Genomic DNA, 18,789 nt, shown 5'->3' on the forward strand with positions numbered 1-18,789 from the left:
CCCAGGAGAGATCCATGTGCATCAACACATACCAGGTCCTCATGCAAGGGAGTCCCAACAGTTTAAAACAACTGTTCCTCAATGGAGACCCCATTGTGGCTTATATCTTCACTGGTAGAGATAGTTTGCCATGTCTTCCATCTCTGAATGTCTAACAAGGGAGATCCAAGGCAGTCGTCTTCTGCCCCAGACACAGATCTGTCTGTAACTGGATAAACATAACAGGGGAAAATGAGGAAGCACTGGATCACGGGGTCCTCAAATTTCAGCGTAAAGCTCCTAACATAAGGCACCTCGAAAGTACAAAAATAGCAAACTAGCAGGCAGGTTGGACAAGCTGAGAGCACAGCCATATGGTTCCTGATAGCCAGCCAGATGGGCAACTAAGAAATTCAATAAATAAATAAATTCACTCTGATTAAAGTGGAAGTTAGGTGCTTTTCCCCCCTTCTAGTCCCCAAGCCCCAAATCTATATATTATCTCCAGATAGTCCAAAGGCTTCCTGTACTTCAACCAGATGCATTTACTACCTTTGAAAGTGTGAATTTTGGAATGCACAGTGCTCTGCCCAATGCATTCAAAATAATGCCCCCCCAAATTATTTCTAGGAACGTTGCAATTAATATGTCACTGAAAGGAATCACGAACTACTTTATACAGCCTGTTGTAAGGAGTGTTGCTAGAAGCTGTTCAGACATAAAGGGAGGCATGCTGCTGAATATTACTCCAAAAAAAAAAAAGTTGAAGTGGAAAATGAACATCAGAAGCAGTCATGAGCCGGTATTTGGTAAACACCCTGTGGATTGGCAACAACTCTTTTGCTCTATGCAGATGTTTCTGTCCAGTACTTAAGAATATCAGAAGAGCAGCTGGATCAAGCCAAGGGTCAATCTCGCTCAGCATCCTATTTTCAACAATAGCTAATTGCCAACACCACACCTTGTACCAGGAGATTCCATAAGTTAGTTATATGTTAGGTCAAGAAGAACTTCCTTTTATCTCTCCTAAACATATTACTGATCAGTTCCACTGGTTGACCTCTGCTGTCATAAGATGTGCATATGTGGACTGCCTTCAAGTCAATCCCAATTTATGGCTACCCTATGAATAGGGTTTTCATGATAAGCGGTATTCAGAGGGGGTTTATCATTGCCTCCCTCTGAAGCTAGTCCTCCCCAGCTGGCTAGAGCCTGCTCAGCATGCCACAGCTGCACAAGCCAGCACCTTCCTTGTCCGCAACTGCAAGCTGGGGGGCAACTGGGCTCCTTGGGATTATGCAGCTTGCCCACGGCTGCACAGGTGGCAGGGCACGTAACCCCTGAGCCACTCACTGTGGGGGTGATCTTTGGCTGGCCCTTTACACCCAGGAGACACGAGTGGGGATTTGAACTCACAGACTCTGGACTCCCAGCCAGGCTCTCCTCCCCACTGTGCTATACCAGCTGTTTATGCTATCATAAGAAAAAGGAGAAAAATATTCCTCCTTCTACAGTGCCATGCATAATTTTCTACATTCCTGATGTCTTCCCTTAGACTAAAAGGAAATTGTGTTGAACTCAGCAGGACTTACTTCTGAGTAGGCATGCATAGCTAGGGACATTCGTAATCTCCCCATCACTGCCCCAAACTAAAAAGCTACAGATACCTTTCCATGTAGGAACGGTGCTCATCCCCATTTCATGTCAGTTGCCTTTTCCCCAGCTCAGTGAGCGTCTTTTTTTCCTTTTTTAGGTGATGAGTATGGGAAAGCTTCCCTTTTTGACTTTTCCTTTTCTTCCTCCGCAGTAAGAGGCGAGAGACTCCCTACACAGACCGCCTGCAACAGTACATCAGTACACGGGGTAAGTGATGGAATAGCAGCTCCGTTTTCTTGTAATAATTGTCTCTCCCTTGTGGGTGGTCGGCTGCATCACTGATTCTGGCATCTCTCTCTTCCCTCATAGGCCTTGGGGTAAAGTATTACATTGACCCCTCCACCTATGAAGATCCCAACGAAGCTATCCGGGAATTTGCCAAGGAAATCGATGTGTCTTTTGTCAAGATCGAGGAGGTCATTGGATCAGGTAGCGAAGGAGCTATTTTCCGTTTCATCTGTCCCTTCACATTTCAGTCCCCTCTTGTGGTGTACCTGATCTGAGTGGACTGAAAACAAATTAACCTTTATAAATGAAACTCCAGCAACCGAGAAAGATAAGAGAGCTCTGGGTCTCCAAAATGCCTTTGCCCAGTATCTATCCCTGTGCCTCCTGATTTAAACTGGAGCCTGATGTTGCTCCTCCTCTGTCTGATGTGGTGTCTTCTCCATCCCTTACCCTGGCAGGAGAGTTTGGAGAGGTATGCTTTGGGCGCCTGAAGCCTCCAGGGAAACGAGAATACACAGTGGCTATTAAGACCCTGAAGGCAGGCTACACCGATGAGCAGCGTCGGGAATTCCTCAGTGAGGCCAGCATCATGGGACAGTTTGAGCACCCGAATGTCATCCACCTGGAGGGCGTGGTCACCAAGAGCCGCCCCGTCATGATTGTCACAGAGTTCATGGAGAACGGCTCTCTGGATTCCTTCCTCCGGGTACAGCAAGCTCGGCTCCCCAAGCCAGCACCCCTCCACCTCTGTTGCCTTCACCAGCCCTTCCCATTGTACATGTCCATTCGCCCCCTCTCTGCCTTTCTTATCTTAAGGCCAGATCCCTGGAGGTGTAGCAAAGAGAATGGGGCAAGCGACTACTGCACTGCAAGGTGGGCCAGTCCACACACCAGATAGGCAGATGCAGGAGCTGTGCACACCACACTGTTCATGGCCTCTACCACCTCATATGGCAGGAGGGGATTATCATTATTATTCATTGTTCCATAAGTAGGATTGTCAGTATTATTCGTAACTGAGATATAGCACTATAGGTCTCTTATAATGTATGGTTCCTTAAGCATATTTGGCACCTGATAAGAGAAATGTAAATGAAACAGAAAGGTTGCTGGGCAAAGAAACGTAAACCTATTTTCTTTTTAGTAGGGTTGATAATGGAGGGAAGGAAGGGGAGGCCAGGGTAATTACGTGTGTGTGGGGGGGGGTTGATATGAGAAAATGCAAATAATAAGAATAGAATTTATATCCCGCCTTTCATTTCAAGAAGAAATGCCAAGGCAGTTAGACATGCCAAGGTGGCTTGCACCAGGGGTAGGGAAGCTGTGGCTCTCTGGGTGGCATTGGACTCATTAGCCCCAGCCAGCAAGGCTAATGGTGATGATGGTGGTGATGATGAGAGTTGTAGTTCAGCAACATCAGGAGGGTCATATGTTCTCCACCCCTGATTTGTGTCTCCTTAGACTTTATTTTAGTGGGGGAGGAGGGCTAACTACTCAAGCCATAGAAAAGGTGGTTTTTGAAACAAATGTGAGGTGGCACCACACAGGTGTTCTAGAAGCAGTGGTGAGTGGTGGCTGTATGTCATTGGGGCAGAGGAATCAGCTCCGGGTTTGTCTGAACTTTCAAGGACCTGTCCTAGGCTCAGAAAGCTCTGACAAACCCACAGCAGATTCCACTGACATGCAGCCACCAACTATCACCTTTCCCCCAGGTAGCATGCCATCAGGAGGGTATTAGTGCCTCCTGGTGTTCAAAGGCAGGAATGCACAGAAGTCCAGACTCCAGCTGCTCCTTCCGCTCTTCCCCTAGTCCATTCCTCGCCTTTGTCCTAGGTTGGATCCTTCTGCCTTAGCTCTCCACTCCCTTTGTGAGTTTGTTCCTGTCTTTTGTGAGTGTGCTCCTTTCCTTATTCCCTTTTAATTATTTGTTAATTCTTCGTTATTAAAAAAGAAAAACTTATTGCTTTCTTGGACCCTGCTGCCTTTGGACTCCAGCTGGCTCCTTGTCTTACAGCCTGGCCTCCTGCCCAGAGGCTACTGCGGCCTCCCTCCTTGTGACTACTCCCTTCTCTTCCTCAGTTGCCGGGAAGCCACAGCTTCCTCCCCTCCCCGCCGCCAATCCCAGATTCCATGATCAGCAGCTGGAGATCGCCCCTTCAGAGATCGCTGTGGCCAGAGGCTGTGGATTGCCCTCCAGCCGCTGCCTCCAAGTGCTTTGGACACTTTCCTGGCTGTTTCTTCTCCTGCCCGCCATTTTGTGTCTCCTCTACCCCTGCTACTGTTATCCACCATTACAAGTTTTTCCCACGCTTTGCTGTTCCCCTCTTGCATAAATTTCCCTTTCTTCTCTATTCTTTTTGTTGCTTCCAACATCGTTTACTCATTCCTGCTTGCCCTTGTTGCCCCACTCTGGGTTGTAGTCCGAACTTTCAAGGAGCTGTCCTAGGTTAAGAAGGTTCAGACTAAAACCCACAGCAGATTCCACTGCCACACTGACATGCAGCCACCAACTGTCACTATCTAGAAGAGACATTGGGGGAGGGGAAGCGGGAGGTAAGAGAGATCACAGACATGAATATAGTGGGAAATAAGAACAGAGATTGGGGGGAGGGTAAAGCAAAGGTATGGAGAACTGTGAAGGGGAGGACAAGGTGTTGGCTGCAGAAGAAGATAGGAAGCCGTTCTAGGGTTGGATCCAGTGGAAGTTAATCATAGCTAATTTAAGTTTGTTGATTTTAATGGGACTTAAATATTACTTCTAGTGTCATGTCACTACCCAGTATGGCATATCAGTATTCACTGTTATTGATATTATCCCTATAACATAATTATTATACAATCTAAAATCATGTGCACGCCTCACATGCTCCAACCCCATAAGAGTCAAGCCACATGCTGATTGGCTCCTGTGGCAAAGTCCCACGCTCCTCCCCAACCCACTCTATGCCATTTTGGCATGAAGCTCTCTGACTCCCCCCTCTTCAAGTGCCTGACAGGCCTCAGTTGGGTCCCAGGTAAGTCCAGGACCGAAGACACTTATTTCCCCTTAAAACATGCTTTTACCATGACAAGAACTGATGCCTGACGATAAAGAGATACATCTGGAAAACAGAACCACATTTCCTATCCACACTCTAGAGGGGAGTTCAGATACAAACACACTTTGAAAGAACACCGGAGGGAGGGGCAGAGCTTGGAAAAGTTACTTTTTTGAACTACAACTCCCATCAGCCCCAGCCACCATGGCCACTAGATTGGCTGATGGGAGTTGTAGTTCAAAAAAGTGACTTTTCCAAGCTCTGGGGAGGGGGGGCAACTGCATGGGCTAGCCCTGCTGAAAGGCCTAGCATCCACACACCCACACATTCTAAACATGTGCCAAACAAGGAGGAACCCTGACTAGGAATAGAAGAATCGGTCACTTTTGGTTTTCTCAGTTTACTTACTTATTTTTCAAATCCTCATGAAAGTTCTTCAGACTTTTAATGGAACTTGCTCCTAATAAGCACATTTTTGTATGCAGTTTTGACTAACAAACACATTTTTGCAAGCAATATTCTCTAATATAAAGCAATTTTGTATCTTATTTTCACAAATATATTCATTTGTGTGCACATTTTCCCCTAATATATTCATTAGTTGGTTGGAGAACTGCACCACCTTTTGCAGCATGTTTGTTTAGTTCAATTTATGAACTGCGTGCCATAAAATGTTGCAAAGAATGTTAATTTTTAAATGATAATTTCCATGTTAGGGGTTGCTCAGTTTACTCTATGCTGCAAAACTATGCACACTTCCATTGAACTCAGTGATGTTTACTTCCAAATAGACATGCACAGGATTGTACTGTTAGTTAAATACTTTTCACTATTCTGAATTAATCTGAAAATAATTTAAATCAAATAACTGATTTAAATCCAATTAAACATTCACACAGGTATTTAAATGGTGCATTAGGTCATCTATACCCCCGTTTGAAATTCTATTAGAAATTGTATAACCTAACATAAAATGTATACATGCCAACTTCAAAATATAGCTTGTATAGCCCAAGAACCTGCAGAAGTCTAATAGTCTTTTGAGCTCTAGGATTAAATTTTCTGAGCTCATCAATACCAAGGCCACAACATCAGTCTGAGTGGAGATGAGTAAATCAGAAATCGATTGGCCTTTCACGTGTGTCCTTTTTTTGTTGCATTTCCACATTTTTCTTGTTTTAAATCCACATGAAAATTCACATTTAATATATTTAAATGCAAATTGTTAAACTTTTCTGTCAAAATACAAATTTCTAAATAGGTTTGCTCTCAAAAATCATTTCTGTTTTTATGGGGAGGAGGGGGTTGAGCTGAGAACTATGTCAAAACATTTGGCAGTGTGAAGAGCTGTAGATAACTAAGTTCTAATCCACATATTAGTCCAGTAGGCGCAGATCAGATCACTGCAGCTTGGTATTTTGCAAAGACTGAATTCCTCAGGCATTCCTACTAGAGAAATATTTTGTGTTCTGTGTCCAGTAGCGGTCAGCTTGGCAGCATAGGCAGGGTGGCATTGCTCACCTTGCTTCCCAGCACCAAAAGTCACTGCCAGTTACCGAGAGAGCATGGTGTGGGTGCAGCAGCAGGGGCATTGGATTGGCTGTGCCGCTGTGCCCACACTTCAGAGAGCTCCTCTCCTCTCTCCCTCTCCCTCTCGATTATTGGCAGCGACGCTTAGCGTTGGGAAACCAGGCGAGCAATGCTGCACTGCCTGCGCCCCACCTGCGCTGCCCCACCACCTGCTGTGGTATATTTGCTTGTCATTTCTAAATTACTGAATGCACCTTTATTGGCTTTGGGGATAATGGGATTTTTTGTGGGATTATAAGACTCAGGAACATTACTTATACTTGCAGAGCTTGGAAAAGTTACTTTTTTGAACTACAACTCCCATCAGCCCCAGCCAACATGGCCACTGGATTGGGCTGATGGGAGTTGTAGTTCAAAAAAGTAACTTTGCCAAGCTCTGAAGTTAGAGCCTCATTTATAACATTCAGGAGATGTTTAGCCAGATTGCCAGAACAGTTCTTACAGAATTCAACCCCACTGCAGTCAGAAGCTTTATTACATTTTTAATTCTTAGTAACTAGCCTTTCTGCCGGTATTGGATTTTCTAATAAGGTATTATGTTCACAGGTCAGGTTTTGTATATTATGACGGTGTTTTGTTTTGTTTTGAAACAATGTCATACCGAATATTCTGAAGTGTATGGTTGTTGATAGAAATTCTGCAATTAATTAGGAATTTCTTGTTCAGTAGTAAACTGATTCCCATTCCCCCTCCTTTTATTTTATGTGAAGGTATTCATTTCTTCAAGCTGTCTTGCTTTAGCAACATTACTAAAAGTGTATAACTTTTTATTGGTCTTTTCAAACACTGCTGCCCTTGAAGCTCTGTCCCTTCGCCCTTTTCCATTTCCTATAAATCAAGTCTCTTCCTGACCTCCTCCAAATATTTACAATATGTGATGCTTCCGTGTTTTTTGTATTTACTTTCTGTGTTTTTATTTCTTCTAGAATCTAGAAGATTATCTTAGGCCTGGTTCTCACTGAGGTGGTACATTCTGAGGCTGTATCACTTCAGGCTGCAAGTGGGGAAAGGGGTGGATACATGATTGAATGTCCCTCCATTAAAAATATTTCCTCCATGTAGAAAAGCGGTATGTCAGGGTTAAGGTATGCTAGAATTCCTTCTCTGTGATATGTTAGCTTTGCATATCATTTTGTTTGGAGGACCGTTTGGAGGAGGTAAAACCCAGGCAAAATGTTTATCACCGCAAGAACAAGGCCTTCCTTCCTGTTTTGTTTCATGTTCAGAAAAGTAGTTTATTTACAAATATCCTCCTTAGGGTTTTCCTGGCTTGCAGATTGCCATGCAACTTACTTTGCTTTGCTGACATAAAAAAAATCCTGATGTAATGTATCTACTGTCACCATTTAATATCATATGATTTAATCACCAGAGTTGATCTCCTATCAAGGTACTGTTATGAATCGGGGACTGGGGAAAGTCTCTTGTTAATATTTCACTGAGGCCCTTCTCTCTTGTGTGTGCCATCCACAGCAAAAGGAAGGGCAGTTCAGCGTGCTGCAGCTAGTGGGCATGTTGCGGGGCATAGCAGCTGGCATGCGTTACCTCTCAGACATGAATTACGTCCACCGGGATTTGGCTGCTCGCAATATCCTGGTCAACAGCAATCTGGTTTGCAAGGTGTCAGATTTTGGCTTGTCACGGTTCCTGGAAGATGATGCTTCAAACCCAACTTACACAGGGGCCTTGGTGAGTTCTTGCTCAAGAAACAGTCTTTTTCACAGCCATCCAATATTCAGGCAGGCAAGTCCTATAGGAACCAGTTTGTGTTCTGCCAAGGTCAGATGTGATAAAATAAACTCAAGAGTTGCCATCAAACTTCCACCTAAAGTCAAATCCAAGCAAATTTGGGTTATTCCCTCAGGCTGAGCAATTTCAAAGGAAACTAGGTTATTCCCAGATTTAGGCTGTAAACACTAGTCATCAGGTCAAAGCATTTCCATTAGCCACACCCTGAGAGGGTACAGGTTTATCTGCTGATCAACTGTGAATACTCTTTGAAGCCGAATTTTTTAAAAAGCACAGTCAAGCAGTTCCCATAAGGTTTCACAGTAAAAAAGGGCAGGGTTTGACTAGCATCGTGTGCCCTGGTTTTCTGAAGAGAAAGGTGGAGACGCAGCAGAACTGGTAGAACAGTGAGTGTGTTTGTACCTTCAGTGTAGCACTGGATTACCACGTGAGTTGGCCCTCCATTTTACTATTTTAAAAAATGGAACTTACCCTGATGATGGGTTGGGCAGGTGTCATTGTGGGTACTAGCCAATAGGGGCCCCTTCCAGTCATAACATAGGCCCTGTTCACATGTTGCATTTAATAAGTGTACAATCCGTATACCCAGGTTAGGGATGGAAAGATCTGTCCGTTTCGGTTTTCTCCATTTGTCATTTTTCCAATCTTAAATTCAGTTCTCCACATTTCTGCAGCAATTTGCGATTAAAAACAAAAAATCCTCTCCAGTATCTTAGTGAGAATTTCTCCTAATAAACACATCTTTCTAGACAATTTTGAGTAATGTACACATTTTTGCAAGCAATTTCTCCTCATCTGATGCCTCTTTGTATGTTATTTTCACTCACATATTAATTTTTATGCACGCTTTCCCGTAACGTGTATTTGTGTACGCATTGTTCAGTTGGTGAACTGCACTGCAAAATTCAAATAAGTATGAATTTTGAAAGATGGCCGTGTTTCAGATCTCATATCATTGCAGAAAGTATGAATTTGATAAATTCAGCTTGTAGCGTGTACTGAATCAAATTTCTCACCCATCCCTAACCTAGATACACAAGCAGCTGAGTTGTCCAATTATTCAAATATAACATTCAACAAGTATACAGTCCATGTACCTGGGTACACAATAGTTGAGCTACACACTTGTGCAGGTATTCACATGTAACATTAAACAAGTGTGCAGACCCTAGTCAACACAGATTCGCTGCCAGCAAAAGGAAATGGCTTCAATGACACTTATTAAATGTGCCATTGAAGCAGTTCCCTTTTATTGGTAACAAGGCAAGGCATGCTAGGTTTGTACTCCTGAAAAAGTGCCATGCCAAGAATTATAGTAAAGAGTGGACTGTAATATTGGGGTTTTTTTTCATTTCTTCTGCATGATGTCTTAACTGTTTAAAATTAAAACACCAACTTTCAAAGCAAAAGCAAAACTTCTGTTACGATCATAATTATAGCTATTAAAATATGTCAGTTATGCTTAGAGAATATATGGTTTTCTTTGATGGAGGCATGCACAGTACAATCCTATATATGCCTACGCAGAAGTAAGTCTTATTAAATTCAATGGGACTTAGCCTAGGTAAGTCGGCATGATTGCAGTCCTAAATGTATCGAACATTTACATATGAAATGTTTTGAGAAATGTTGGAACAACAAAAACCTGCTTAAAATATTATTTGAATTGAAATGATTCTTCATACTTGGGGTACTTGCTTTCTTCTTGACAATACTATATAGGACCAATATAGTTTAATGGTTGTATTCAAAATATACAGGAGGGGAACACTGCTTGTGCAGCAGGGTTTTCCAACCTGCTTCTTCCACTTTAGCATCCTGTGCCTTCAAAAAAGTATTTTCGGGGGTCTGGAGAACACTCTCAGGATGAAACTGGACTGCGGCAGGAGGCAGGGCCGGATTATCCATTAGGCTTAGTAGGCTGAAGCCTAGGGGCCCGGAGCTCTTGGGGGCCCGTGCATAAGCTAAAAAAATTATCGTGGGACAAGAGCTTCTGAACCGCCCGCCATCCCCGTTTCACTTACCTTCTTCTCCACTGTTTTTTGCGGTTTGCCATCAATCAAGATGGTGGCCGAGGTTTCCCTAAGGGGCTGAAGCCTCTGCCGCCATCTTAGTTGATGGCACGCATGCTTGCTACACGCGCGCATTGCTGCCATCAACCAAGATAGTGGCAGAGGCTTCAGCCCCTTAGGGAAACCTCGGCCGCCATCTTGATTGATGGCAAACCTGCACGAAAAAAAGCTGAAAGGTAGGGAGAAGAGGGCCCCAAACACCAATCAGCCTAGGGGCCCTCCTCGGCTTAATCCGGCCCTGGCAGGAGGGGGGGCAGGCTGCTATTGTGAGAAGTAGGTTTTGGTATTTTTTAAAATCTTTTTTTCAACGGACATGTCTGAAGCTCAGAATCAAAACTTTTCATCAGTAATTATGTATGTGACAGTGTATAGTTTTGAGACAGCACTTTAGAGCAGGGATTAGATCAGGATCTACTGATAGGTCACTATTTAAAAGTAGATTCTGCAAGCCTAAAGCCTGCCCACCCATATATATTCAAAGACTTTATTAACATACTCTTAGAAATCTATACAATCCTACAAGGTAGATTTGAGCCAGTGGGACATAGTGTTTAGAGTGTCAGACTAGGACCAGGGTTCAAATCCCCACTCAGCCATGAAGCTCACTGGGTGACTTTGGGCCAGTCACAAACTCTCAGCCTAACCTACCTCACTGGGTTGTTATGAGGATAAAATGGAGAGGGGGAGAGTGATGCATGCAACCTTGAGCTATTTGTGGGAAAGGTGGGGTTTAAATATAATAAATAATTAATAAAAATAAAATTACATGTTTTAGAGCAAGGTTGGCCAAGAGCCCTCCAGATATTGTTGAGTTAATCAGCTCCAGTCAGCATGGCTCATAATAGTCAGGAATGGGGGGCAACAAGTTCCATATTCTTGCTTTACCATAAAGAGGAAGAATACCATCTTCTCATGTTCGAATTTCAGGTGCACCTAGTGTTGGCGTGTAATGCTTGACCCAGAAAGGCAAGGGTTCCTGTATATTTGTATATCATTTGGGGGACATTTTCAAAGAGTTTGCCTCATTTTACAGCTGGGAATCCCTGCTGATAAACCAATAGCCCAAATGAATCAGAATATCCGTGTCAGTGAATTATTCACGATATCCCATTGAAGAGATCCCTCATTTCTTTTTTATTTCATGTACAGTGGGGGATGGGGACAGAAAGGGGGGAAGGCATGGAGACGTAGAGGGCAATGAGGGGCAGAGAGAGGAGTGAAAAGACACACACGAAAGAGGCTAAGGGCATCATAGCTTGTGCAGGATTGACATTCCCATTTGCAAGAGTCATGCATGAGTAGTCTTTGCTTTTAAATCTCGGTGCACTTTTATTCATAAGGTTATGAAAGTGTAGAAGAAAGTATTTTAAAGGCTTTTCCAGATATAAAGGAAGATCTTCAGCCTATGGTGAAGTTATTATTGAGAGGCAGCATTATGTTTATTGTTATAGACACCTGTTGAAAACTTTTTATTTCAGCAAGCCTAACCAGATGTGTAATTTAGTTATCTATATCTGTTTTTAAAAGTTTTACTGATTTTGTTGATCATTATTTTATGTATATTTGTTTTTGAAAGGTTTTGTGGATTTTACGGTATTTTATCAATAATTTTAGTATATACATCACTTTTGTATTTTGAATTACACAGTTTAAATATTTTTAAATAAATAAATTAAAAGTTACTTTACCCAGAAATGGCAAGGTTTAATGTGACTTCAGCACAGTTGCTTTGGGTTCATCAGTGTTCTCTGCTTTCTGATTTTCTTTCTCAACCAATCAATCTTTATTGTGATCAGTGATCAGAACGTAATGAGGACTACATAAAACATATTCTAATTTTGTTTCTCTTTATTCTGTAGGGTGGCAAGATCCCCATTCGCTGGACCGCCCCTGAGGCTATCCAGTATCGCAAATTCACATCCTCAAGTGATGTCTGGAGCTACGGCATTGTGATGTGGGAGGTCATGTCCTATGGCGAGAGGCCTTACTGGGACATGTCCAATCAGGATGTAAGTTATAACATGGAGCAAATATCTCCTTCCATCTCCCCATGCATTGAATCAGATATTTGCTGGTGGAAGACATTCATATATACTCCAATGGGACTATATCCAGACCCATCTCTCAATTCTTTGCAGGTCATCAATGCTATTGACCAGGACTATCGCCTACCGCCTCCCCCAGACTGCCCCACTGTCTTGCACCTCCTGATGTTGGACTGTTGGCAGAAAGAACGGGTCCAGAGGCCCAAATTTGAGCAGATCGTCAGTGCTCTGGACAAGATGATCCGCAAGCCGTCTGCCCTCAAAGCTATTGGCACAGAGAATTGCAGGTGAGATGGGCTCATGGGATGGAGTGTACGTGGGATGGGAGTGGACTTTGGGGTGTGATCCACGAGCAGAAGGGAGGGGGGGAGAGCTGCAGTTTGAAAGTGGGAAATGACTAATACTTGGCTAATGGATTGATCTGGAGTCTGGTGCCTCCTGTATACAAAAGCTTTTTTTATCAATAAATCCAAGAGAGAGAGAGAGAGAGAGAGAGAGAGAGAGAGAGAGAGAGAGAGCCATTCTGAATGGCTGCTGTTGCTGTATGACTATGAATATTTTCTTGTGCCCGTTTTAAATGTATTTTTTTTGTTGTCCATAGACTGTCCCAGCACCTGCTGAGCAACTCGCCCCCAGATTTCCCTTCACTCTCCAATGCCCACGAGTGGCTGGATGCCATTAAAATGGGTCGCTACAAGGAGAACTTTGACCAGGCTGGCCTGAACACATTTGATGTCATCTCACGCATGACTCTAGAGTAAGAGCCATACCTCATCTTGAATAGCAGCAAACCTGGGGGTTGTATTCAATGAAAGCATTGCATGTGCGGGATAATTTCCACGAGCACATTGGAACTTCTCCTCCCTCTCCTGTGCCCCCAAAATTTGTTCTGGGGTTTCCCCCCAACCCTCCGGAGCAGATTTGGAAGTGAGCTGGAGGGGAAGTTCTGTTGCGCTTAAGGAAATTGTTCTGCATATTTTGTTGGATGCAAGCCTGGGTTTCTGACCGATTGTACACTTGATAGGAAGCTGCAGCAATCCTGACTCTCTGGTGAACGGGCCTGTATGATATGTGTATTTGCAAATCCATATTCATCTCAGTCACACATTACAGTTTTAGATGTACATCTAGAAAACGTGATATGTGTGAAGAAGAGTAGGGAAGGATTAGGGGCAAAAGGTACACAAGCAGTTCAGATCTGCCTACAAAATATAGAAGCTTTATGATGGATAAAGAATGACGAGGTTCATGAGTCACTTGGACCTGAATATGAACTGGACCAGGGTTTTGTTACTTATGTATTTATGTAATGGTTAAGAATGTACTGCCTTCGATTCTGACTTATGGTGACCCTATGAATAGGGTTTTCATGAGGCTGAGAGGCAGTGACTGCCCCAAGGTCACCCACTGAGCTTCACAGCTATGTGGGAATTTGAACCCTGGTCTCCCAGGTCGTAGTCCAGCACCTTAACCCAGCCTTTCCCAACCGGTGTGCCTCCAGATGTTGTTGGACCACAACTCCCATCAGCCTCAGCCATTGGCAATGTTGGCTGAAGCTGATGGGAGTTGTGGTCCAACAACATCTGGAGGCACACTGGTTGGGAAAGGCTGCCTTAACCACTACACCACACTGGCTCTATAATATATAATTCCAAAAACAGAGAAAGCAGCTACAATTATAAAAATATGTAAAACTGTTCCAGACAGACAGAATTTGCAGTAATTCAGCAAAAGAGATGGGTTCCACAAAATGAGATGTCTTAACTGTCAAAGGGTAAAAGCAAACGTCATGCAATAAAACTGTTCCTGGACTGCACTACTTTAGACTGCACCTGTTGCTTCTCTAGGAAAAAAAATTCTACACTTAGAACATCAGCTTCTTGGGTAGAACACTTTTTCCTCCCTCACTTTTTTTCTATGTTCATGGAGAATTGCTTTTTAAAATAACAATAATAAAAAGAACAACAGTCAATTATGTGATTCCCCCACCTTTGGTTTAAAACAGTTTAACTTACCATGAGAAATTTGTCTACAGTGTTTGTTTGGGTTCTCCTAGGCCAGCGTTAAGTTGAATTAGATGAACAGGGTGTTTGAAAAGACCACACATTTCGGACAACTTGGGACAATTGTTTTCACTTCAGTTTATTTTTGAATCTCTGCATAGGGAGTTGTGACAAATCACCAGGATTCTGCACAATTAGGGGCAAGTTCTGGCATCCTATGAAGTGTGTTTACTTGCAGGACGCTGACAGACCATATTAATTGTAAGGAGAGAGTAGTGAGAGTGTTCCCTTTGACCACTGCTTCAGGCTTGGCTAGCTAGACGAGTGTGAACTAAGCCCCCTGCCTGTGTTGACTGCATGAAGAGGCTCCAGGTGAGAAAAAGAGCCATGCTGCTCACCCATCCCAAAGCTGCAGTTTTCTCACCCCACTCGTGATGTCCACACATTGAGAGCCAAGATTTGGAAATGGAAAGTGTATGTAAGTAGGCCATTATGGCACAGGGAACCCAGCATGGCTGTTTTAGCACTTGTGGAAGCCTATGTACACAGATGTCTACTTGCATAGGTTTTCCTCTGCAGCCATCCACACTCAAATGTTGGGGTCTGAAGACCAGCAGTGGGGCCAGTGGCACATCTCCACTGTGCTGTGAAACACAAAACCCCACCTCATATGATCAATAATGAAGGGGGCTCCTGCTTGGTAGCTCTTAGGTGGAAAATGCGTGAAAGCTGTTTATTGAATTTTATCTTATTATGCATGTTTTTTAACCAGTTAACTGATTGAAATATATATATATATACGGCGGGCCCCACTTATACGGTGGGTTCCGTTCCGTCACAAAAGAGCAAAAAATACCTTTAAAATTGAAAATGAAAGCCGCCGCATCAGCGGAACGCCTTAAAGCGGAACGCCGTAAGGTGGGGCCCTACTGTATATATATAATGCGCACATTGCAAGACCTCAATAAAAATGTCTTATGGGAGAAAATGTGAAATTATGTGGGAAGCTGCTGACTTATAGCAAGTCAGACCACTGGCTCATTTCGTTCAGAATTTTCTACACTTACTGCCAGTGCGTTCCAGAAAATAGTGTTTCCCAGCCCAGAATAGTTGTATGAAACATTGCATTCCATTTCACAGATCAATGTTCATTGGTGAAACACTCCACAAAAATATTCTTGATGTGCTCATACATGCAGTCATCACAATTGCTTTTTATAGTGTTTGATTAATGCACATGTAGACATCAGATTGCTTTGGTGACCTGCTGCATGCAAAGCATCTGCTCAACCACTGAGCTACAGCCCTTTCCAAGTACCATTTCATACCTAGCCAGAAGCCACCACTCCTTATTAGAGGGAAAGGACATACCAGAACCAAAATTACCTTTAAAATCCAGAAGTCTGTCCTTCCCTCTTAGCTCCCACTAATTACAACTGCTCCCCATTTGATCAATTAAAACTAGATTGTTTCAGTACAGTAGGGCCCCACTCATATGGCGGGTTATGTTCCGGACCCCCGCTGTAAAGCGAAAACCACTGTAAAGTGGAACTCATTGAATAGAATGGTGCACGACGCCCGAAAACCGCCGTAAAAGCGGAACAAGCGCCGTATGAGTGGGGCTTTAGTCTAATTGAGACCGCTGCATTAGCAAATCGCTGTAAAGCAGGGCCCTACTGTAACTGCTTGTGTGTATCTTTTGCCGTTAAGACCTCCCCACTTGTAGGGCCTCTTCACACTTTACATTAATCAGTTAATATTATAGTGATAACCTATGCAGCTGTTTAAAATTCTCTTGAATAGTCAGTCAAGATTGTTCTGTCTTGCTTGTAAAGTTTTTTTATGTTGTACACGGCCTTGATGTTTTGTGAGAGGGTGGTATGTAAATACTTTTATAACTAAATAAATGTTATGTAACTAAATTCTGCATTTAAGTTCAAACAAGAGATCTGCCATTGTTCATTTACTTAATTCAAATGATTATGTAAAAAGTCAGTCCTTCCTTCCTGTCCTGTTGGTCCTCTTCCCTACCAATAAAATGTCCTGTGCCATCATCCTCTGTTGGCTTTCCTTTTTCTCCCTCTGCTCTTTCCACCAGGATGAACAGATGTTCCCCTCTCTGTTCCTATATTGTTTCAATAGTTTCAGTGTGTCCTAAATTTCACCGCTCCTAAATTCTAAGTGGCTTTCTAATTAATTCCCTATGGGAACATGTTCAGTTTGCTGTAGCGTTCACTCCCTTCAGTTCTTTTCAATGTTTCCTCCCTTCTGTAATAATCTCGCATATCAATTAGACATTGCAAAAAAGAAATCCTGATGTGATGTACTTTCCTGCACATGAATTCCTGTGCACTCGTAAAACATTGAACAAAAACAATATTGGCACAACTGTACATTTTTTGAAATGTTCTGTAGAATAGTTGTATGAAATGTTGCACTCCACTTCACAGATCACATGTTCATTGGTGAAACACTCCACAAAAATATTTTTGATGCGACCATACATGCAGTGATCACAATTGCTTTTTTATAGTGTTTGATTAATGCACATGTAGACATCAGTAATGTAGAATGGGAAGAACATCCTAATTAATCAAAGGAACTAGGAGCTGCAGCAGACTATACAACATTCAGAAATAAACGGAACAATAGAGAATTGCTAATGAATCAGTTCCACTTCAGAAACAAAAGCAGGTAATCTGGAACTCCAAAAGTCCAAGCCAAAATTCAAATGAAGAGATTTTCAGAAGCATCCTTATTTTTTGCAACTTTCACTTCCTGTGCTGAAGAGCACACAGTTCCTCCTGTCTCTGGATCACGTGTGGTTTTGTCTTCCTGTATTTTATTTGCTTATTTATTTACTTATTTATTAAAATATAAGCTTAATAGTTGATGTTTGTGGTGTTTAAGGATTTGATTGTTGAAAGGAAAAAACACTAAAAACACTATTGTTAAAAATTAATGTATGTGAGTTTGGCGGTGTAGGCAACAAGGGCTCCAGTCTAAGGTCTTCCTCTCTTTTTCATTCCCAGAGACATCCAACGCATTGGCATCAGCCTGGTTGGCCATCAGAAGAAGATTCTCAATAGCATTCAACTCATGCGGGTTCACCTCAATCAGCTTGAACCTGTTGAGGTCTGACACAGAGAGCACACTCCAACTCCCCCAAAAGGACCTGGATATTGAAATGAACCTTTTGTTGTAAAAGGGAAACAGAGGAGTAAATTTCAGGCATCGCTGGAGGTTGCATGAAATGTTGCACTCCACAGACCATTGCTCTTGGCGATTTGTAGGGGGGTTTTTTTCTTCTTTTTTATCATATCTCGAGGCGCTACAAATCCTATGGTATTTAGATAAGGGTGGCATTGTACATTGAAGTGGGTTGGGGAGTTAGTACACAGGGTAGAGCTGGAAAGATAGCTTTGGAGTTCAAAATGAACCTGCTGACACTTCTGTGCCAATGCCAGTCATTGGCTTTGTACTTTGGGCCAGCAACCTATCAAAGACTTCTCTTGAGCCAGATCAGACAAAATAAGAGTTAACCTGAAAGTAGAAAGACGGCATTGCCGAATGAAATCCCTGGTGGGATTTGGTTTGGAGATGAGCAGCAAACACCATCACCTTTGTTCAGGGAGCCATACAGAGTAACAAGATGGCACGGAGGGTGCCTCAGGCAATGAATTTTAGACACCAATTGTAGGGTGGCAAAGTGGGAAGCAGACAGATCTGACCCGTGGGACACAATCCTTTGGAAAGGTCTCCAGCTCATTTTCAGTGGGGCTTGCACTGGAGAACGGCACCAGGTAGATTGGTCCCCATGTTAATTAGGGAGGGGAGGGGCATTGGGTTTTCCACCAGAGGCACCAAAAGATTTTGGGATAGCTATGAGTTCAGGGTTTATCCTCCCTGATGAGGGAACCAGGATGGCAGCTTTATAATTACCAGGAAAGGGATGTGTATCTGTTTACAGAGCAGATATTTCATTTTTGCAGCTTCCGGCTGGATATTCTGACCACGGGAAATGAAATAAAACATTTGACAGAGAAATGCGTGCCCAAGATTTTATTAGGGGAACACACAGATCTGCTCCTGAAACACTTGCTAGCACTTTCTTTAATGCATTGCTCTGTGCTGAACTACAGCTAGTATCAATCAGTTTGCATCTTGTACCTGATGTATATGAACAATAACTGGGCTGACAGTGGAAAGGACTTACCAGTGTGGATTATTTTTGAACTCCATCAGATTTGTACTTAATTATACATGCATTCCCCCCATACTGTATAGAATGTGTGTGTGCGTGCATGAGCACACATGTACACAGAAATCACAAAAAATATGTTGAGTACAGGAGAAAAAGATAGCAGGTGCAGGAAATTCAGCTTGGTAGGCAAATAAGTGCACCATCAGCTTTGTTAAAATATATTTG

General features: G+C 42.9%; 1 protein-coding gene across 8 annotated transcripts in view; it reads left to right on the forward strand.

The window, feature by feature from the left end:
• The window catches only part of LOC133389569 (ephrin type-B receptor 5), a 214,905-nt gene extending 196,498 nt beyond the window's left edge, over positions 1–18,407 (forward strand). For all 8 annotated transcript variants that reach the window (XM_061637532.1, XM_061637546.1, XM_061637498.1 and 5 more), the window contains exons 10-17: positions 1,787–1,842; positions 1,945–2,064; positions 2,322–2,569; positions 7,965–8,180; positions 12,172–12,321; positions 12,451–12,644; positions 12,959–13,114; positions 17,393–18,407. In XM_061637532.1, the coding sequence (XP_061493516.1) occupies positions 1,787–1,842; positions 1,945–2,064; positions 2,322–2,569; positions 7,965–8,180; positions 12,172–12,321; positions 12,451–12,644; positions 12,959–13,114; positions 17,393–17,501 (1,249 nt within the window). In that variant the 3' untranslated portion in view covers positions 17,502–18,407. The remainder of the gene's footprint in view (positions 1–1,786; positions 1,843–1,944; positions 2,065–2,321; positions 2,570–7,964; positions 8,181–12,171; positions 12,322–12,450; positions 12,645–12,958; positions 13,115–17,392) is intronic.
• Positions 18,408–18,789: the final 382 nt, after the last annotated feature.

The sequence above is a fragment of the Rhineura floridana genome, chromosome 1, assembly GCF_030035675.1.
Source record: "Rhineura floridana isolate rRhiFlo1 chromosome 1, rRhiFlo1.hap2, whole genome shotgun sequence".
NCBI classification, from domain to species: Eukaryota; Metazoa; Chordata; class Lepidosauria; order Squamata; family Rhineuridae; genus Rhineura; species Rhineura floridana.